The sequence below is a fragment of the Trichosurus vulpecula genome, chromosome 2, assembly GCF_011100635.1.
Source record: "Trichosurus vulpecula isolate mTriVul1 chromosome 2, mTriVul1.pri, whole genome shotgun sequence".
NCBI classification, from domain to species: domain Eukaryota; kingdom Metazoa; phylum Chordata; class Mammalia; order Diprotodontia; family Phalangeridae; genus Trichosurus; species Trichosurus vulpecula.
The window spans coordinates 380,337,259-380,360,660 of record NC_050574.1 but is presented as its reverse complement, the minus strand read 5'-3'; the positions used below and the strand labels follow the sequence as shown (position 1 = coordinate 380,360,660).

General features: G+C 34.6%; 1 protein-coding gene across 1 annotated transcript in view; it reads left to right on the top strand.

The window, feature by feature from the left end:
- Positions 1-23,402, top strand: part of DSCAM (DS cell adhesion molecule) — a 776,379-nt gene that overhangs the window by 598,449 nt on the left and 154,528 nt on the right. Inside the window, exons 17-18 of the mRNA XM_036744150.1 lie at positions 18,411-18,651; positions 20,896-21,042. Coding sequence (XP_036600045.1) covers positions 18,411-18,651; positions 20,896-21,042 — 388 coding nt within the window. The remainder of the gene's footprint in view (positions 1-18,410; positions 18,652-20,895; positions 21,043-23,402) is intronic.

Here is a 23,402-nt window from a genome sequence, read left to right as displayed (position 1 = left end):
CCAAAGACTGCGGAGAAGGTTAGTGGGAAAAGCTGCAGGAGTGGAAGGAGTTCGCGGTTCGGCTTCCAGCCCCGGGGGCAGCGGAGGTGGGGCAGCTACAGCTGTTGTTACTTCCGGCTCCAGGCCCACCTGGTGGGGGGAATTAAGTGGCGGATCACAGCAGGGGTGCACAGCCTGCCGAAGATCTGAGCCCAGTCTGGACTGGGGGTCCTTGGGGAAGGAGGAGTGCGGCTCTGACAGAGCTGGCACCTCCCCCCCAAACGTAGAACATAGAACTCTGTAATCTACAAGCAGTCATACCCCACTGAAAAACTCAAGGGTCAAGTTAGTTGGTTGGGAATATGGCCAGGACGCGAAAACGCGCCCAGATTCAGTCTCAGACTTTGGATTCTTTCTTTGGTGACAAAGAAGACCAAAACATACAGCCTAAAGAAGACAGCAAAGTCATAGAGCCTACAACCAAAGCCTCCAAGAAAAACATGAACTGGCCCCAGACCATAGAAGAACTCAAAAAGGATTTGGAAAAGCAAGTTAGAGAAGTAGAGGAAAAATTGGGAAGAGAAATAAGAAGGATGCGAGAAAACCATGAAAAACAAGTCAATGACTTGCTAAAGGAGACCCAAAAAAATACTGAAAAATACACTGAAGAAAACAACACCTTACAAAATAGACTAACTCAAATGGCAAAAGAGCTCCAAAAAGCCAATGAGGAGAAGAATTCCTTGAAAGGCAGAATTAGCCAAATGGAAAAGGAGGTCCAAAAGACCACTGAAGAAAATACTACTTTAAAAATGAGATTGGAGCAAGTGGAAGCTAGTGACTTGATGAGAAATCAGGATATTATAAAACAGAACCAGAGGAATGAAAAAATGGAAGACAATGTGAAATATCTCCTTGGAAAAACCACTGACCTGGAAAATAGATCCAGGAGAGATAATTTAAAAATTATTGGACTACCTGAAAGCCATGATCAAAAAAAGAGCCTAGATACCATCTTTCAGGAAATTATCAAGGAGAACTGCCCTGATATTCTAGAGCCACAGGGCAAAATAGAAATTGAAAGAATCCATCGATCGCCTCCTCAAATAGATCCCAAAAAGAAATCTCCTAGGAATATTGTTGCCAAATTCCAGAGCTCCCAGATCAAGGAGAAAATACTGCAAGCAGCCAGAAAGAAACAATTTGAATATTGTGGAAACCCAATCAGAATAACCCAAGATCTGGCAGCTTCTACATTAAGAGATCGAAGGGCTTGGAATGCGATATTCCGGAGGTCAATGGAGCTAGGATTAAAACCTAGAATCACCTACCCAGCAAAACTAAGTATCATGTTCCAAGGCAAAATATGGACTTTCAATAAAATGGAGGACTTTTAAGCTTTCTCAGTGAAAAGACCAGAACTGAATAGAAAATTTGACTTTCAAACACAAGAATCAAGAGAAGCATGAAAAGGTAATCAAGAAACGGAAATTGCAAGGGACTTACTAAAGTTGAACTGTTTTGTTTACATTCCTACATGGAAAGATGATGAGTATGATTCATGAGACCTCAGTATTAGGGTAGTTGAAGGGAATATGCATATATATATGCATATATATATGTTTATGTATATATATAAGTGAATGTGTATGTATGCATGTATCTATGTGTATATGTATGTATGTGTATGTATGTGTATATATATATATATATGTAAAAGAGAGAGAGCAGACACAGGGTGAGTTGAGGATGAAGGGAAGATAGCTAAAAGAAATAAAATGAAATTAAGGGATGAGAGAGTAACTTACTGAGAGAGGGAGATAGGGAGAGATAGAATGGGGTGGATTATCTCGCATAAAGGTGGCAAGAGGAAGCAGTTCTAGGAGAGGAGGGGAGAGGGCAGGTGAGGGGGGAATGAGTGAACCTTGCTCTCATCAGATTTGGCCTGAGGGGGAATACCATACATACTCAGTTGGGTATCTTACCCCACAGGAAAGAAGAGGGAGGAAGATAAAAAAAAAATAAAAGGCAGGGGGATGATGGAGGGGAGGGCAGATGGGGGTGGAGGTAATCAAAACAAACACTTTGGAAAGGGGACAGGGTCAAGGAAGAAAATTCAATAAAGCGGGATGGGTTGGGAAGGAGCAAAATGTAGTTAGCCTTTCACAACATGAATATTGTGGAAGGGTTATACATAATAATACATGTGTGGCCTAGGTTGAATTGCTCAACTTCTTAGGGAGGGTGGGTGGGAAGGGAAGAGGGAAGGGAATTTGGAACTCAAAGTTTTAAAATCAGATGTTCAAAAACAAAAAAACTTTTTGTATGCAACTAAAAAATAAGATACACAGGCAATGGGGCGTAGAAATTTATCTTGCCCTACAAGAAAGGAAGGGAAAAGGGGATGAGAGGGGAGGGGGGTGATAGAGGGGAGGGCTGACTGGGGAACAGGGCAACCAGAATATATGCCATCTTGGAGTGGGGGGGGAGGGCAGAAATGGGGAGAAAATTTGTAATCCAAACTGTTGTGAAAATCAATGCTGAAAACCAAATATGTTAAATAAATAAATTGCATTAAAAAAAAATAAATAAAAAAATATTGTTACAATCACATATATGTATATATATGCATATATATGTGGATATGCATTTAAGAAACCTTACTAAAAGTTCACATAAGATACTTGGTAGTAGGGGATCATATAAGATTATATGATAAATATAGCCTTATTTGTTTAATGATCAATGTCAAAAAAAAGGAACAGCCTTGCTGCCAGAGTAAGAGGAGGCACTCTCCCCATAACTCCTGCAACAAAAATGTAAGAGTCAAGAGGAAGAGGTATCACTTAAACCTTATTTTCATCTGATTTGATCAAATTAAGGGAGGACACATACAAATATGTGCATGTACACATATAAAGGAGTTTGATATAAAAATACATTTACTCAACAGAGTAGTAAAGTGGAGAGAGAATAGTGGAGAATGAAAGAGAAGGAAGATTCAGGGAGGGATTACTGAGAAACAGGACAAACTCAAAGGTCATAGGATAGATTTTAAAAAGGAGTTTTTAAAAAAGAAAGTGTAAGAACCTTTGAGGTCTAGGTAAGGAAAAGAGAAGAGGGGAAGGTATGAAGAAGCTGATTGCAATAAGCATAGAGCACTGGTACTAAACACACCATACTCTTCCTTTTTAACAAAGGGATGGGGAATAAAGACAGGAAAAAGGATAAAAGAAGAGTTTGGAAAGAAATACAAATGAGTGATCATAACTGTGAATGTCAGTAGGATAAGCTTGATTATCAAATAGAATAACAACAGATTAGAAAGCAGAATCCAACAGTACTGTTTACATCCAATAGTATTGCTTATAAAGACACTCTTGAAACATAAGGATACACACAAATAAGGGCAGCTAGGTGGCACAAGGGCTGGAGTCAGGAAGACTCATCTTCTTGAATTCAAATCTGGCCCCAGAAATTTACTACTTATGTGACCCTAGGCAAGTCACTCAACCCAATTTTCCTCAGTTCTCTCATTTATAAAATGAGCTGGAGAAGGAAATGGAAAACAACTCCAGTATCTTTGCCAAGAAAACTGCAAATGGGGTCACAAAGAATTGGACATGACAGAAAATTACTGAACAACAGCAAAAAATAAGGTGCTGGAGCAAAATAAATTATACTTTAGCTAATTTTTTAATGAAAGTTAGCAATCATGATCTCAAATGAAGTGATTTCAAAAATAGTTGTGATTAAAAGAGATAAACAGGGAAATTATATTAAGCTGAAAAGTACCATAGACAGTGAACTAAGATGAACTCTTAACATATGTTGGAGGCAGCTCTAAGGCCAGCATTCTCTTAGGGTTCAATATTGGGAAGAAAAAAGGCACTTAAAATTCACTTAACATTTAACAAGGAGAGGTTTACTTGTACCCTGCAGTCTCTGTATAGAAATACAGTTGATCATCAATGCAGGATGTGGTGAAGGACAAGAGGACTCACAGAGTCTTAAGAAATCCACCATATCAGAAATCCACGGAATGTGGATGAGACTTTCTATTTCCTTAGTGACCAGGAAGCTGGGTCAGGGAAACAGGAGTCAATCAGATCCCAAGATTACTTTATCTCCTTTTAAGAAAAACTAATCTCTTTGTGGTAGGGAAATGCTACAAGATATTATTCCTGTTACAACACAAATGGCAAAGCTAAACAAGTTACAGGGAGAAATAAATAGTAAAGTTATAAAGAATAGGGTGGAACATTTCAGACAGACAAATCTGGCTATACAAATTAGAAAGAAATTAAAGAGCTATATAGAATTTTAGAAAAGTTACATATAATAGATCTCTGGCAATTTCAGAATGGGAATAGAAACCATTATTTATGTTTCTTAACTGGAAATGGGAAATGTCATCTTTATAAAAATTGACTTTGCGGTATTCCATTAAAAACATCACAAACAAACATAGAAAACCTTACTGACTAAAATGCAATAAAAATTTTGTTCAATATGGAATTTTTAAAAAGGACAAAAAGTTAATTGGAGACTAACTTCTTCCTTAAGAAAAATCATAGAAACAGATAATTCCTTAAAGTTAATGACAACAAAGAAATACCATATCAAAATTTTTGAGATTTAACCAGAGCTACCTTAGGGGAAAATTTATAACTTTAAACACTTTTATCAATGGAAGAAAGGAATCAATGGATTGAGCATGCAACTATTAAAAAAACCTATAAAACCAACAAATTTGAAGAGCTCAAATAAATCTCAAAATAGAAATTCTTAAAATCAAAAAAAGTATAACAAAACTTAATACAAAAATATTTAATTTTAAAAAGATACAAACAAAATTTAAAATATCAAAAATGAAGGAAAAAATTCACATTTAATTAAGAAAAAATAAAGAGAATTTGTTAAAAATTATTTTGACTGATGATAGGCCAATAAAACCAAAAACTTTCATATATATATATTATACATATAGATGTATATGAAAGACAACCAATATTTCCAGTGAATATTGATATAAAAATTTTAATTTAAATAATAGCTAATAGGCTATAATACATTTAAAAGGTTCTACGATGTGGCCAGGTTAGAGTTCTATGAGAAATGCAGGATTATTTAAATTCAAGAAAATGCTCTCCTTAAAAGAAAATGTTAATGAAAAGAAAAACAAAAAATATCAGATTATAGCAATATATAAAGAAAAGTTTGGTTTGCCTTTTTTAAAAAATACATTGCTAATTTTTGTTTAAAAATACTAGAAAATGTAGGAATAAATGGACCTTTGCTTACTGTGGTAAGTAGTGTCTCTCTAAAAGCAAGGGCTAGCATTATATGTGATGGGTATAAATTAGAGATCTTTCCAATAAGATCAGGAATAAAACATTTTAGTTGGTACATATAATATGTACATACATATATAATATAATATAAGCCCATATAAATCATCTACATTTTTGTAGTTTTACTAATAAAAGCCAGCAAGAAGAGCAGTTCCATTTAAAATAACAACAAAATATCTAAAATATTTGAGACTAGCTACCGACATACACATAATAAATATAAGTGTATGCATATGTATATGTGTGAGGATGGAGGTATACAAGTACAAGACACTCTATGGAAATAAAGACAGAACTAAATAATTGGAAAATGTTAATTGCTCATGCCAATATCATGAAAATGACAATACTACTGAAATTAATTTATATATTCAATGTCATAGTAATGAAACTACCAAATAATTACTTTATAGAGTCAGAAAAATATAATGACAAAATTCATCTGAAGGAACAAAAGGTTAATATTCTCAAGGGAAATGATACAAAAGGTTGGAAGGAAGAAGGCCTCAAAGTACCATATCCCAAACAATAATACAATAATAAAGTTCTTATTTAATTTCTTTTAAAGATTAGATATAAACATATGTATATATACACATATATGTACATATATACATATGTGTACATATATACATATGTGTACATATATGTATATATGTATATGCATGTGTGCATATATGTGTGTGTTTATATATGTATATATATGTGTGTGTATATATATAAAAACACACACACACACATATGGAAAGTTCTTTTTCTTTCCTTGATATCTTTGGGGATAAATGTCTCATAGTTGTATGACTGAGTCAAAGTTTGCTTGCTCATAGAACTTAGTTCCAAACTGTTTTCCAGAATGATGAGTTTATAACTCAACCCAGAGACCCTCCAAAATTTGTCCAAAATTTCACTCTGTGTCAGTTCCTACCACCCAAGATTCTTCTAAATCATCTGTTTCATCATTTATCATGGCATAACAATTTTATGGCTATTGCATTCATATACCATAACTTGTTTAATCCAATTGTCTAAAAGGCATTCTAAAGTGCCTTCTTTATATTCTAGTTCTTTACCTATCTTGCATTTCACTTATTTTAATCCACTGATCAGGATAAAGAAGCTATCTTTAGCTTCTTTCTTTTAGCCATCATCTCTAAGGTATTGTCCTCCCTTTTAATTCCTTTCCCCATTCCCCTTTGTTCACTTATTAAATTTGATGTCTTTCTATACCAAGATATTTTGTATTCATCTCTCTTTTATCTGTTTCAAGTAAGTGAGGCTCATCTCACCCTTCCTCTTTCCTCTGTGTTTGTATACTTTTCTTCTCATGAGCCCCAATTAGGAGAATTAACAAATTTTATCTTTCTTCTTGATTTTTATACTGGTGTATTCAATCTTTTACCTTCCCTTATCTTTCCCCTCTCAAAATCTTCATAACAGCCAGTAACCAATCAATGAGCATCTTTCTGATTTTTTTGCAAACATAATAAAAGCTGCTATAAATATTTATGTAATAGAGGATATTTTTATCTTTCTTGGATCTCTTTTGAGCATAAGACTAGCAGTGATATAGTTTATTCAAAAGACATCCACTCTTCAGTAATTTTTTTTGTGTATAATTCCAAATTGTTTTCCAGAATGGGTGTACCCATTCATAGTGCATCACTGTGGCTTTTTCCCCACAACCCTTCCAAATTTTCCATAGTCCTTCTTTTTCATCCAATACACCCCAGTAGCTCTATTTTGCTTATTTGGCTCTGTTCATATACTTTGAAGACACTGAGGTTCTGAAGGGACATTTGTTTGTTCTCACCCTGTTGGAATGTTGACACTATTTCATTGTTCAGGTCTTTCTAATTGGTCAAAAATGTGCATTTCCCAGTTTCTCTTGACTTACAGTCATATTTAAAATTGTCTACTCTCCTCTAGTTTTTTTTTTTTTTCCATCAGAAATGCTTGAAAGTTCTCTATGTCATAAAGGTCCATTTTTTCCTCTGCAGGATTAAATGAGTTATTCTTGAATGTAGATGTATCTTTTGCCTTTTGGAATATTACATTCCAAGATATCCTCTCATTTTAAGTAAAAGCTGTCTGTTCATGCACATTCCTCATGTTCCCCAGTAAATGAATTGTTTCTTTTTGATGCTTGCCATATTTTTTCTTCGACATTGGTGCTCTGAATCATGACTATGACATTCCAGGTTGAGAGAGTTCCTTTCAGTATTCCTTTCAGGTAATAATTAGTAGGTTCTTACTATCTTTATTTTGATCTCTGGTTCTAATAGATCCGGGAAGTTTTGTTTGTTTGTTTAATGATAAAGTAAGGTATCCAAACCTTTAAAAGAAAAAAACAACTCATGATTTTCCTAGACTCCTCATATTCTTTTTGACATTTAATTTGCAATTTTTAAAAATGTATGACCTTTAAAAAGTCAAGAAAATAAACATTTCTTTATGTAAAAACATAAAATGAGAATTATATATGAAACCATAAATTGCAGTACTTGAGCATATTTTTAAAAGTATATGTTCAACTTAGCAATTAGTTCCACAATTGCCTTGCTTCTTTGTGCTGCCCTCTGAACTTTTCTGGTATATTTTTCTTTCTTTTAAAAAATAAGTTTATGGTATCTCGTTTTTATACGTCACCAGAATTCCTCCCAGTATCCCTTCCCAACCCAGAGAGCTATCCTATATAACAAATAATATTTTAAAGTTAAAAAAAGAAGAGAAAGAATTCAGAAAACCAATAAATATGGCTGCCCCCTCCCTCCCCTCTCCCCAGCACCCGGCATGCTGCAGCTCACTTGAAACCAAAGTGGCCAAGCCCCCCACACCCCCACCCTCAGCGCCGACCCCCCCAGTCCCCCTAACCCCAGGGGGCAGCGGCTCCAATGGCTGAGGCTTCTGCTCCAGCTCTGGGCTCTGGTCCAGGGTGGGGGCCCCTCACTAAAATCATAAACCCAAAAAAGAATCATAAGTCCTCAACCATTCACCCTGACCAAAATCCACCAAGTTTAAAAAAAAGAGAGGTGGGGAAGAGAACGCCCCCCCCCCAACCCTACTGTAGCGTGTGGAAACTGAAAGAGCAAAGTGCTTCTGGATGATTCTTCCCAGGAAGGGGAGGGCAGACCCCTCAATTTACCATGATTCAGGGAGCCACTTTCTGAGGTTGGAAAGAAGTGACCTCGATGTTTAATCAAGATGATGACTACTAGAAAAATGGAAATCTCTAAAGGTTAAAGGAACTAACTTAAGAGTAAAAGAAGATGTGAAGACTGAAAAGAAATCTGGATTTTGGGACAGTTTGGTATTAAAACAGAATATGCAATCTAAGAAACCAGATGAGACTCTGAAGAAGTGTATATCTACTCTGAGATTAGCATTTTGTTTGGGGCTCACTCATTGGAAGAGTGTTAGTGTGGAAATTCTGGGTAGCCATTAAGGAGCACCCCCCCAACTTTGAAAAATCCAGATGTTGGTGCTTCTCTCTCTGGTAACTATGTATTTAATATCTTGGACAGACACCTAGAAGCCTGTCTGCTGATTTGTGTTATTTTGCTCTGTTTATATAATTTCTGCCTGTGATTCCTGTTTGTGTTTTCTCTGAAGTTCAGAGTGCTGACTTTTTCCCCTGAACTAAGTGAATGATATATGTATGTTTGATTAAAGTGAGATTGTAAACCCCTTAAAGTTGCTTTTCTTGGAAAAGCAGATTAAAGAACCTGTGCTAGAAGCCCTCCTGTGTGCTGGTGTTATTGGCCTTACACAGCCACAGTAGCTGCAAGCAGCATTGTTGTCACACCTGACCAGCTCAGGAAACAGTTCCAGGTGGAGTGTCAAATCATCTAGAAAGTTGGTCAGCATTAGTCAGCAAAGCAAAGGTAATCTTACTGATAACTAGGAAGAATTAGAATGATAATGGCAATTTGAAATACTTCATAAATGAAAATGTTTCTTGACGTCTATGCATAGTCAAACCAAACTTTGTTCAGTATCGTACCCATATGTTTAATTTTGTTCAGATTTTTATATTTTCTCCATTACTTTTAATTAGAATATCAACAGATGATTCATCTGTTTTCTTCATTTAAAAAGAATAGAAAACATCTTTGGTGCCTATTTTTCACATTTGGATTTTTCCAGTATATCAAATTGTTAAGATAATCAAAAATAGTGTATTTCTTTTGTTAATGTAAACACTGGTTTTGAATTTGACTCCCTTATCTAGAAACTTGTAGGCTCTTGAGATCCCAAGACTTCTGAAGCTACGGATGTTAATTTTGGATGACTTCCATTAAAAAGCCAGTGTTGATTTGTAATTTGCCACAAAACTCTTTTCATGCCATAGTTATATCCTACATTTTTTGTCTGAGAATCTTCTTTTTAATTAGTCATCCTGCTTCTGTTTGCATATTGTATGAAATATGAGACTCTAGCAGTTGTACAATTCTTTTTCATTGCCAGAAATTTGCAGAGTCAGTAAGTCTTCCAAAGGTTAGGCTAAAAGATGCTTAATTTAGCAAAAAAAAAATGCATAAAAACTTGGTTAAACAGGAAAGTAAAGGGTTATAATTGAGTGCAAAATGTTAAATAAAAAATTATATTCATTCAAAAAACCTCAATAAATATGGTATAAAAAAGTATGAAAACATATGTAATGTTCTGCATCCACAGAGCTACCACCCCAGGAAAGGAAGGGACTGAATATATCTTCTTTGTCTTCATTGCAGCCATGCTTTTTCTTTGTGATTTTTAAATATTCTCTTTAAATTGTTCTGTGAATATTCTTTCCCATACACAATCATTGTGTAAATTATTTTCTTGACTCTGCTTATTTCACTTTGTATCAGTTCATGTAAATCTTTCATGCTTCCCTGTACTCATTATATTTATCATTTCACCCAGCATAGTAATATTCTATTACATTCATGTACCGTAATCTCTAGCCATTTCCTAACTCATGGGTGTGCACATTATTTTCAATACTTTGTTACCACAAAAGTGCTACTATAAATATATTGATGTGTATGGGGGCTTTCTTCTTAGAGTATGAACCTAGCAGTGGAATAACAGGGTATGGATGTTTTCATTTCTTTATTTACATAATTCCAAATTGTTTTACAAAGGATTTGTCCTGATTCACAGATTCATCCACCATCCATTCATACATATATACACATATACAAAAACATACATACACGCATACAAAAGAATATGTGTGATACATACATAAATACAAAAAAGTGTGTGTGTGTGTGTGTGTGTGTGTGTGTGTGTGTGTAGGCCTTTATATCTTAGATGCCAAAACCTGATGAGAGAAATATACATTTTTTCCATTCAACCAATTCTCTTCCTACCTAGATATATAAATTTTCTTTGTTCAAAAGTTTTTTAGTGCTATATAATTAAGTTATCCACTTTATCCTTGGTAATTGCCTTTTGTCTAATTGTTTTAGAAGCAGGCAGGTGGCTTAGTGGATAGAGCAGAAAAACCTCAGTTTAAATCTGGCCTCACACACTTGTGAGTTTTGTGACCTTGGACAAGTCGCTTTAATATTTTCTCACCTAAATTTCCTTGTCGGCAGCCGGAAGGGTGTGCCCCACAATAGCACCCCGTTCTCCCCGACTACCGCCTCACACTCACCCTGCCCACGGGTCTTCGGACGTCTCGGGCTCCTCCCGGGGGACACGAGAGGAGAATCACCAGGCAGCTACCAGAATGCGACAAGCAGTTTTATTGCAATGGCGTACCAGAAATCTTACACAAAAATCCCACTGACCCTCTCTGGGGTGCTCCTTATATTGGGAGTTTCGGGTTAGCTCCTCCCCAGTTCCTCCCCGAAGGTGGAGCCCTTCCAGTTGGAGCCGCCCCGGTACTGACGTGACAGAAGCCACACAGGCACTGCTGCGTCAGCAGGTCCAGACTCCCTGGCGTCTCACTACCCTTTCAGGAGGCCCAGGTCCAGAGCGCCCCTAACATTTCCTCATCTGTAATATGAGGATAACAACAGCATCCACCTCCCAGGGTTTTTGTGAGTATCAAATGAGATAATATTTGTAAAGTGCTAAGCAAAGTTCCTGGCATGTAGAAGGTACTGCATTATTCCCTATCCTCCTTATCCCTTATTTGGTTAAGAATGCATTTCCTGCCCATGTCTATGAAAGGTACGTGGTCTGTTTCTCTTCTCATTTTTTAATGATATGATCTTTAATAATAAGGTCATGTATACATTTTGAACTTATTTCAGAATATGTAACATGTTGGTCTAATCCTAATTTCTGCCTGTCTGCTTTATAATTTTTCCAGAAGTTTTTATTCCAACATGGAATTTCCTAAATAATTTTATGTTTTCTGACTTTTCAAACACTGAGTTATTGAGTTGCCTTGTTTTGATCCTCCTTGTCTATTCTTTTCCACTGTTTTAGCCTTATATTTTTTATACCACTATAAAATGATTCTGATGACTTCAGTTTTGTAATATAGCTAGAGTTCTGGAAGCACTATTATCCTCCTCCTCTTCATCCCTAACTTCATGATTGTCCTTAATATCCTTGATCTTTTGTTCCTTCAAAAAATTTTGTCATTATTTTATTAAGTTATGTAAAATAACCCTTTGATAATTTTATTAGCATAGCTTCAAAACAGTAAATAATTTGAGCATCATTTTCATTTGTATTCTTTTGGAAAGGCCCAACCATGATCACAGAATGTTCCTTCATTATTTAAGTAGTTCTTTATTTCTTTAAGGAGCACTCTATGTTTAATTCTCTATTCAAGTATTTTCTGCTTTGGTAGATTGATCCCCAAGTATTACAATAATTTTGTAGTTATATGAAGTGTGATTTCCCATTCTATTAGTATCTCTTGGGTTTTGTTATTATTATATAGAAATAATATTGATTTGGAGGAATTTATTTTTGTAGATTGCAACTTTGCTAAATTTATTGTCTAAATAATATCCTTTGTCTATTAGTTCTTGGAAAACTATCACATGATTGGCAAAGAAGGATGGTTTTATTTTCTTACACCTTCATGCCTTTAATTTCATTCTCTTATCTTGTTTCTATTGCCAACATTTCTAGAACTATATAAAATAATAGTTGGGAGCATGGGCTTCACTCCTGTATTAATTTGGGAAACTTACAGTGTATCCCTATTTAACATTATTTTAAATTCAGTTTTAAATAGGTATTTTTTCAGTTATTTTTAAAGTCACTCTGTGCTGGTATTTTTTAGTTTTTTTAATCAAAAAATGAGTGTTTTACTTTGTCAAAAGTTTTTCCCTGCATTGATTGAAATAATCATGTGATTTGGCATGTTTTTGTTTTTAATGTGATTATTTATTTTCCCAAGGTTGAGCCATCCTGACTATCCCTGGTATAAATCCAATTTGGTCCTAATGATTATTTTCTAGGATCAATTGCTGTAGTCTAACAGGATTTTATTTAAGGTTTTTCAATCAGTATCCATTAATATATTGATCCATAGTTCTCCTTTGCTTTAGCTTTCCCTTGCTAAAGTATTGGGACTTTTTTGCCTCATGCAATAAATCTAGTGTTTTCTTTCTCAATTTTTTTTGAGAAATAATTTCTGTACTACTGGTACTAATTGTTATTTAAATGTTTCATAGAATTCTCCTGTCAACCCAGAAGTTCCCTCTATCCCTTGTTTCCTTATTTTTTAGTGAGGATTATTTATAAGATTTGGATATTTCATAATTTTATAAATATTCCTCTTTCGAGTCCAAAGATTCTTAAATTCTCTCTCAACTTGTCTTCCAGTTTAGTTGTTTTTGACATCCAATTTTTTACATTCTTCCTCTTTTGGGGGTAAGGCTTACCACTTTCAGAAGCTGCTTATTATCCTTCTAACTCTTTCCTCAAAAGTTTTTTTATTTACAAATTAATTTTATTTTTCCAAAGAGCAAAAATCTATTTTCCTCAATCCCAACTCTCCTTCCCATTAAAAATTAAAACCATAATAAAAACAAAACCCTTGTAAAAATATGTACATAATCAAGGATCATAAATTATTACATTGGCCATGTCCCAAAAATATATGTCTCATTTTATACCCTTAGTCCTAATTCAGAGAAGTAATGGACAGTTGAAATATGGTATACTGGGGCACAAAAGTTCTGATCAAAATCAATTCATTGGTAAAGCACAAATCCACTAATAAAAAGGATCTTTGGTACCTCAATAAGCTGAGACTCTGAATGGGAAGGACAGTTTTCTTTTCATAGGTTTTGGGAATACAGAACAAAGAACAGAACATAGGTAGAACATCACGGCATAACTGAGGCATGGGGAACAACATGATTCGTTGGAAATTTGGTGATGGAGGCTAGTGACAACCACTTCCTTCTTCCCTATGAGTAAGAAGTATTCATTGTTTGAGTCCACCTGCAAGATACCAGTGGATAGCTTGGTAGTGTAAAGATACTAGACCCATCTCCAATAGGTTCATATGCATCCCCCAAGGTTAGCAAAATTCCTTGAAGCAAGAATAGATAGGTGTTTACAAAGAGAAATGGGTTTGCAAAATTAACACATTGCAAACCAAATGAATTTATGAGCTAAGTTCAGAGACAAAAAGCCATGACTTAAGCAATTATAGGACCAAAGTCAATTAACTGCAAATAGAATCAATTAAAAAAGATACAGAATCAATATTGATCATTTCAATAGTATACAGGGTAGCAGCCCTTTGGCATTACCAGTTTGGGATGAATTAGTAAATATATTTGGGCATGTGAGTTGAAAGATTTTTTAATGTTTATTAAGGATAATTGGGAATATACTTTTTTTGTTTTTTTCTTTATAGCAATATCAACAATTTATAGCATGATTTCAAAGTGATCTAATTTAAGATCCCTGAATTATCTCTCTTCATTCAGCTGTCCAAATTCTCTACAAAACAGATATACATATAAATATTGATTTTCACATGCACATGTCACTATACATAAATACACATACACATATTCATAGTAAGGCATACTTAGAATTGGAATGGCCTAAAGGTCAAGTCCAGTCCCTTCATATTTCACATAAGGAAATTGAGGCTAGAGAGTTCCCCAAGATCACATATATAAAGCTGGTATTTGAGCCCAGATCCTCAAATTCCAAATCCAGTACTCTTTCTGGTCATTCCTCTGTGCCACACTGTCTCAAATATGTTCAGCATATTTTCTTCTCTAGTAAAAAGGAATCTTGAAGATAAATAAATCATACTAACTAACTGTTAGGGCAGAGAATAGAACCTATTTCATTCATCAGTCTACCCAGATGGTATGCTATAACTAAAAGTTACTTACTTCTCTAGTTTTCTGGAAATTGGTTATTATTTGTCTTTATTGTTACTTATACTTTTTGACAGATTAATATTAGAATTAGCATATTAGCAGTGCCATTTCAGTTTGTGGAAGCACAAGTGAATGAAATTATTATTCACAAATTGTGTGAAATTTATTAGTTGGCTTTTTCTTATAAAAAACCTTTCATTTACCACAACTCTCTCAAACGTAGATGCTTCCCAAAAAGTGTATTTTTATTTAAGGTATACATGACCCTTAAAGATTTTAACAGGTATAGTTTTGAAACATGAATGATATCTAATTTGAAACACAATTTGAAATGTACATGACATGAAGACTAAATATATCATTATTTATTTGTGTTCTGTTATAAGAAACAGCATCTTAAATCCAAAGATCTCAATTATCATTGGCCCATGTGATTTCTAAGGTTTCTTCTAACTCTAGATCCTGTGATCTGTTCATTTTAAACTACAAGTTTATTTTGTGACCTTGAAATGTGCATTAAATATGCTCCCCTTATTACTACTCTCAATCTTAACTTTGTTCAAGATCCTTCTTTTTAGTAATTAGACTATTATGAAAAGTAGCAGAGAACTTTTGAGTCATAGATGTGATAATAAAGTAATTCCTCACCTTCTCCCCCTGCCCATACCCAACTTTTCAATCTTTATTAATGATTTCACTCAGTCTCTCAGACTCGAATTTTAGAGTCACCTTTGATTCTTTATTCTCTCCTCCTACATATCCACTTACCTGTCTATTCCAATATTTTCTACCTTTCCAATATGTTTTGGGCACCTTTCTTTATCCTCACCTAAACCACTCTGGTCATGGCACTCATCTCATCTAAACTATTATGATACCTTCCTAACAGTTCCTCTAGCAACTAGGCTATCCACTGTCTAGTCCATTCTGAACATTGTTGACAGAATAATCATTCTAATGCACTGCTATGATCATTTCACTCATCTATGAAAAAAGTATAAATATACATATCTGATAATTTAAGATCTTCTGCAATCTGGCTCCAACCCAATTGCTCAATCTTATTTTGGATTACTTCCCTTCAAATAGTCTATATTCCAAACCGGATTACTCTATATCTCCTGGTCTTGTTCTACCCCTCCTTGCATTTGTCATCTGGAGCAACTTTTGTTAACTTGCTAACTAAGCAATAACCCTAACCCTTATCCTAATCCTAACTCTAATCCTGATCCTGTTGACTTTTGTTGACTTGCTAACTAAGCAATAAGATCTATCCATTTCTGAAAAGACTATAAGGATGATTAGCACCTTTTAAATTCAGAACTCTTGGAATTTGGTAGACTGAACAAAGCTCCAAATGCCCCATTCTTGTTATAGCTCAGCAACTTTGTTATATGTATTTTTAGATTCCCCAGGACCTACAGTTTAGTTCATTGACTAATTAATGTTGAGCTGAATTATACAGTACCTAATATTATGTTGACTTGAATACATTACAGTGTCTATTTAAAGGCCCATGATATGAAAATGCATATGATTTTTTTTCACTGACAATGAAAGCATGAATAATTTAAAATAGGCAACTGCCTTTTAAATATCCAAGAGCAATTGTTTTATGTTAGAGCAGTAGCATAGCTGAAAATGTGGAGATTCCAAGAAAAATTTATGACAGGGTTCACATATCTTTGTCCATTATAACACAAACAAACAAACAAGGACCACATCTTCAGACCTCTTGAAAGTCAGGAGTTACTAAAACTGTATTTCCACCTACTAAGAAAGAGAAAAGATACCTTGGTTGTCTCATAATATCAAATGTGTGATTAGAACTCAAAATTTAAAAATGAGCAAGTTGTTTTAATAAAATGATTGCATATTAGAAACTTGGAATTTGTCACTGAAATGGCTATTGGGTATAAATATTACATGCATCAACTGCCCAAACTGAATAAGCAGTTTCAATAAGTTGAATAACTATGAATAACTAATGAATAGTTAAATAAACAGCTTTGGGAGATGGGGTTAGAAAGAGGGGTGACCTAAAATCTTAACAGTACTAATTGTGCAATTGGTTGTTGCTGTTGTTCAGTCATTTCACTCACACCCAACTCTTCATGACCCCATTTGGGATTTGCCTGGAAAGGATATTGGAGTGGTTTGCCATTTCCTTCTCTAGCTCATTTTACAGATGAGGAACTGAGGCAAACAGGGTTAAGTGACTTGCCCAGGGTCACACAGGTAGGAAGTATCTAAAGCCAGATTTGAACTCATGAATATGAGTCTTTCTGACTCCAGACCTGGTCCTCTATCCACTGTACCACCTGGCTGTCCCACTGGTGCAATACTTCGGCTTTATAAATCAGAAACCCTTAGCTTTTGTTTTTTAAATTTTAAAATTTCAGATAATTCTATTGACTCTCTTTTTGAGATATAGGTATAGCATGAGATAATTCTATGACTTTCTCTATCTCAATATTCTCTACATGCTGTCTGAATTCCCTTCCTCCTCTCCTATGATTATCTAAATCCTACCCATTCTCTTTGGCTGACTCAAATCTCATTATATTTTCTCTGACCATCTCAGACCACAAAAATATTGCTGTTTTTGACTTCTATTGTTTTAGGGATTAGTTTTATAGCCCCAATTAAAATAATAAGATTTTTCTGTATCTTTGATGTTTCTAGAGACATAGTTTGTATACAGTACATGTCTGTTGACTCAATAGGTAAATATTATTTTCTAGTAGCATAGTCATTGTTTTTATACAAATAGTTGTGCTATAATAATTTTTAAGTGGTATTTTCTTTCAGTTTTCTTAACAGATTATTTTATCATAGGCATTGTGAATATAAACTTTTGCATTTCAGTTCTTCAAATATTTTTTGAAAATACTTTAATTAGTATAGTGTAACAAGATCTTATATTATCTCACTTGTTGGAAAGGAAGGGCCCCCAAATTCATCTAGTCCAACCTTTAAAAATGTAGTCCTAATTTTAAAAACTTCCTTTACCAACGGATATCCTGTCCCTACCCGAAGACTTCTAGTGAGAGAGAATCTGTCTATCTCCTGAAACAATTCATTCCACTTCTGGACAACTTTAAATTTGAGGAAAATTTTCATTACATTGAACCAAAATTGGCCTTTCTGCAACCGCCAATCATTGTTCCTAGTGTTCTTCTAGGAAAAGAAGAAAAACTAGTCTAAAATTAGTTCTACATGATTGAAACATAGGGGAATAGCATAGTCTCGACCTGTGATTTTATCCTATTGAGGAATGCCAGTGTAAAAAGTCCTTCCACAAATGTTGATAACAATTCAACCAAAACTCCCAGCTGCCTGAGGCATTGAGAGTTTAATGGAGTTAACCATGGTCATAAAGAGCATGTCTCAGAGGCAGAATTTGAATTCGGTTCTTCCTGACTCTAAGGCAGGCACTGTTGACACAATGACTCATATAACAGTCCTTCAAAAACTTGAGAGGTATCACTCATTCCCCCTAATTCCCTCTACAGGTTTAAGAGAATGTGCTAGATAACTCTTACAGTATCATCTTTTTAATTTGGTGCTAACGATGTCTTAGAATATTAGCGTTCTTTTTTATTTAACTCTGTACATAGGCGTAAGTTAGCAATATGGTTATCACTGAAGATTATTGTGGAAGGTGGGTACAACTTTACCTTCATTGCTTTTGTAAGGCTCGAGGTTCTACACAGGTGTTGATTTCATCTCTAGCTATTTTGAATATTATCTTTTCTTTCCTATTTAGGCTCCAAAGAAACACTTGCAAAATGGCATTATTCGAGGCTACCAGATAGGTTACCGGGAATATAGCACAGGCGGCAACTTCCAGTTCAACATTATCAGCATTGATACCACTGGAGACAGTGAAATTTATACTCTTGACAACCTAAATAAATTCACTCAGTATGGCCTTGTGGTACAGGCATGCAACCAGGCTGGAACAGGACCTTCTTCTCAGGAAATCATTACCACTACCCTAGAGGATGGTATGTGCTTCTAGTTGTTTGGATGTTGCAGGCCAGTATTAAAGTTAATTGTTTCTCTCCCCTAAAGAGCAAAAGGTATTTTTTGTCTCTTACTGTTTTATTTAAGTACCAGGCTAGTTTTTCTCTTGTGCTTATGCCTACTGGGTTTATGTTGATTTCTTAAGAAGAAAAATAACCCCATGTCATTGACAAAGGAGTATGTAATTAGGTAGATGTCTTGTTTCTCTCAGAGTTACATTGTGGTTTGGTTACAGCTCTGATAGTATTTGTTTGCAAAGGCAAAATTATTTCTCTCTTTCATTTGCTCTACTTCATTTAAAATAAGATTTGGGTCTTCTCAAGTGGAAGTTCTGGGTCTCTTCCTGTTACTGAAATTGGTTAGCTAGAATGTAACAAAATAATCTGCTCTTGGAAGGGTTATACATAATGATACATGCGTGGCCTAGGTTGAAGTGCTCGACTTCTTAGGGAGGGTGGGTGGGAAGGGAAGAGGGGAGAGAATTTGGAACTCAAAGTTTTAAAAACAGATGTTCAAAAACAAAAAAAAAAGTTTTTGCATGCAACTAAAAAATAAGATACACAGGCAATGGGGCGTAGAAATTTATCTTGCCCTACAAGAAAGGAAGGGAAAAGGGGATGAGAGGGGAGAGGGGTGATAGAGGGGAGGGCTGACTGGGGAACAGGGCAACCAGAATATATGCCATCTTGGAGTGGGGGGGAGGGTAGAAATGGGGAGAAAATTTGTAATTCAAACTGTTGTGAAAATCAATGCTGAAAACCAAATATGTTAAATAAATTAATTAAAAAAATAATCTGCTCTAAGAATAACCCCTGTCCATTTTAAAAGAAAGTTTTTGGTAACTTTTACAAAGTAAGATTATTTCATTTTTCTAAGACCTCATAGACTATACCTCACAAAATGCGTCTTGCTCTGGTGTTCAGGAAATGTTAATTCAGCTAATAGATGGGAGATCAAATCATAAATAGTAAAATAGAATTTGAATATAAGATACTAAAATGTGATGTAAGCCTTTTAAATTTAGTAAGAGTGTCTGGAAATATATAGTTAATTCTGGACTCTGAGGACAAAATTTTAGGGATGATCCCTGATGAGGAAACTTCCTCTACTAATGCAGACGGGATCCTTTTCTGAAATTTATAGTCTTGGAAAGTTGCCTGCGAATTTAAATGACTTGTCCAGCATCACACAGTCAGTATGCGTCAGAGGCTGGAATTGCATCCTGACTTGATGATTAGTTCTCTATCCACTCTGTCATGCTATGTCAACATTGAAGGAACAAAATGACATGTACAAGCTAATAATATCAATAAATAGGCATTTGATATTAAAGGGGACAAATAGATAGTTATTTTGAGCCTACAATTACCTCCATATAAAATTAACTATGCATGCTTAATTCTGAGGGGTAAAATGACTAGTTATATCATAAATGACCAGAAAGGTATTTGTAGAAAAGGAGTTCCCATTAATAAGGATATTAAAATTTCTTCCTTTCCTTTTACCTTCACTGGTTTATAAAGCATGCTTAATGTACCTTGGGTTTTTAGTAATGGCTTACTTTACTAAAACACATATTTAAACGAATAATTTTGCTATGTTTTTGGGAAAAACATAAAGTATTAATGCCAAGAACACAATATGATATGGAGAAGAAGATAATTACTTCTAATGATAGGGGAGAAATAATTCTAGGTCTTTAAGGTACCTCTAATATAGTGATCCTTATTAAAAATTCCTAATTGCCTAGCTAATTTTCCCCTACCCTTGCCTTCCAACAAAAATCACAAAATATAAACTGAAGGCAAAGAAAACAACAATACATGTAAAGACATGAGGATGAAGTTGATTTTTATTGGGATTTTGGGGGGGTGTAGGGTAAGAGCATGAATTCTTGAATTATGCTACAGTAGAATATGGAATGTATACTGCAGAAGATGAGTGTCATAAATACTAAATTACAATGATCAGAAATTGAGGTCTTATATATTAGTCTTAAATTAACTTCAACTGATAAGAATAAGAATGACCTTTTCAAAAATAAAATACATAAGAAGTATAGAGATAATATCAATCAAGTACATGCACTTGTATGAAAACAATATAAAAACCATTTTATAGAGGCGTGAGAATGTGCGTTTGTGCTGGGGAATAATGTCAATCTTTTCATCTTTATCTTTAGATTATAGTTTATTCTGGTTTTTTTTCATTTTTTTTAATTTCAGTGCCCAGTTACCCTCCAGAGAATGTCCAAGCCATAGCTACATCACCAGAAACCATATCCATAACCTGGTCAACACTTGCCAAAGAAGCCTTGAATGGAATTCTCCAAGGATTCAGAGTGATATACTGGGCCAATCTCTTGGATGGAGGTAAGAGAATGTGACTAGGATATTGAAGGTATAAAAGAATCCATGTAATTTGTGGACCAAGCCAGATTAAACATTGGTCAACAAGCATTTAAGTATCTATTTGCAAGACGCTGTCAGTATTCCATTTAGAGAACCATGTTATCAAAAGCTTCATAGCCCCCATTATTTTTTTTGCACTAAAAATGTTCAACTCCTAGTTTGATATCTCTTGCATGTCTATCTTTCAGTACATGTTTACATTTCCTTTTAGTGTTTTTTAAATTTATTGATATCTTTTTTATATTAGCAAAATTTTCCTTTCTCTTTTTCTCTCAGAGAACAATACAATATAAAAAAATAATATTTCTGAATAAGGAGAAAAATCAGCAAAACAAAACAATATGCTGAAAAAAATCTGAAAAGATGTGCAATGTATCATGTTCATGGTCCTCCCACCTCTACAAAAGAATGGAGTAAAAGTGTCTTCTTTGGAGCCAGGATTATTCTTTATAATTTTGCAACATTCACTTTTGATTGTTTCCTGGTGGATCTTCCTGTTGACGTTGTCATCTTCATGTATATTGCTTCTTAGCTAAGCTTACTTGGCTCTGCATCAGTTTATGAAAATTCCTCGGCGAATCACAATTTCTGCCTGCTTCACTTTCCTCATCTGTGAAGTAGAAATAATAATTGCACTTACTTCCCAAGTTTTTTTTTGTGAGAACAAACAAGGTATTTGTAAAACACTGCAAATCTTAACATGCTATGTGAAATGTTATTGGTATTATTATTATTATTATTATTATTATTATTATTATCCTAACAATTGAATTATAAGGTCAAAAGATATGGAAATTTTAGTGACTTTATTTGTGTAATTCCGTATTGCTTTCCAAAATAGTTGTGCAGCTCCATCAATAATGCACTAGAGCAGTAGTTCTCCAAGGATCTCTGAGCATCCCTGAGACCTTTTCAGAAGGTCCACAATCTAAAAACTGTTTTCATAATAACATTAAGACATTCTAATTTCTAATGAGGTAAACATTGATAGATATAATCAACATAAAACCAAAGCTCTTTAGGTAAGGGTCAACACAGTTTTGAAGAGTGTATAGGGATCTTGAGACCAAAAACTTTAAAAATCACTGCACTAGTATCCCTATATTCCCACAATCCCTCCAAAACTGACAATTCTCAACTGTGATTGTCTTTGTCAATTTGCAGGATATGAGGTGATACTGTTGTCTTCATTTGTATTTCTCTTATCAACGATTTGGAGCATTCTTTTAAATGGTTGTTAATAGTTTGAAATTCTTTTGAGATTGCTTTTTTATGTCCTTTGACTACTTAAATATTGGGATGTAGTTTTTGGTTTAAGATAGACAGATAATACATATTTACAGTACATAATACATATATATGTTTATATATAATTGTATGTATTATAGATTATATGTATATATTTTGCATATGCATATATGTGAACAAAAGTTCTTAGAGTTGCAAATGATTAACAGACAGAAATTAACAGAAAGAATTTTCCAAATTACTGCTAATAAGAGAAAAACAAATCAAAACAATTCTGAAATTTGATCTCATGTACAGAAAACTGGAAAAGATGACAAAATTTTGGAATAATCAGTGTCAGAGGGGGTATAGGAAGATACCAACATTGTTGGTAGAACCGTGAATCAGTACAACCATTTTAGAAATGCTGTATGGTCAATACCTTCTCACTCTTCTGGGTGGCAGTTGCTCCCAGTAGCTCTGATTCCCATTCTCCTGAGGTAAGATGTTGTCTACAAAGACCCAATACTGTCAGAGGCACTGGTCTCTAAAAACACCAAATCCCTACATCTTATAATCATTTTAGAATATTTCTATCATTGTTCTTCATTGGAACACTATCCCACCACTAACTTGAGATTCCCTACTTTCTTTTCTACTGTTTTGATCCCTTCTTGTGCCACTTCATCCTTTCTTCTATAGGGCTTTTTTTTTCTTTTTTAGAGAATATAGGAATTATTTTCCTTTCATTGTTAACTATTTGCTTGATTAGGATACATCACATATATCCCTCCATATGTTCCCTCCTTTCTCAACATTTATGTGCCCTCCTACTCTATCATTTAGTCCTACAAATGTATTTATTTATCCTTGGGGGATATACTGAGTCCTAGTGACTCCAGCCTATTTCTCCACCATCATTTCTCTATTACATTTCTGCTTTCCCTCTCTGTGTACTATTAGAAAGACATCTCTTGATGCCTCTTTTATTTTGCTGTTGTTGTTGCTACCCTCTATTGATCTCCAAGACAGTCTTTCCTTTCTCAGTGACTTCAGTGCTGGGCTAACGGTTTTTCTGTATTCCCCAATTCCTG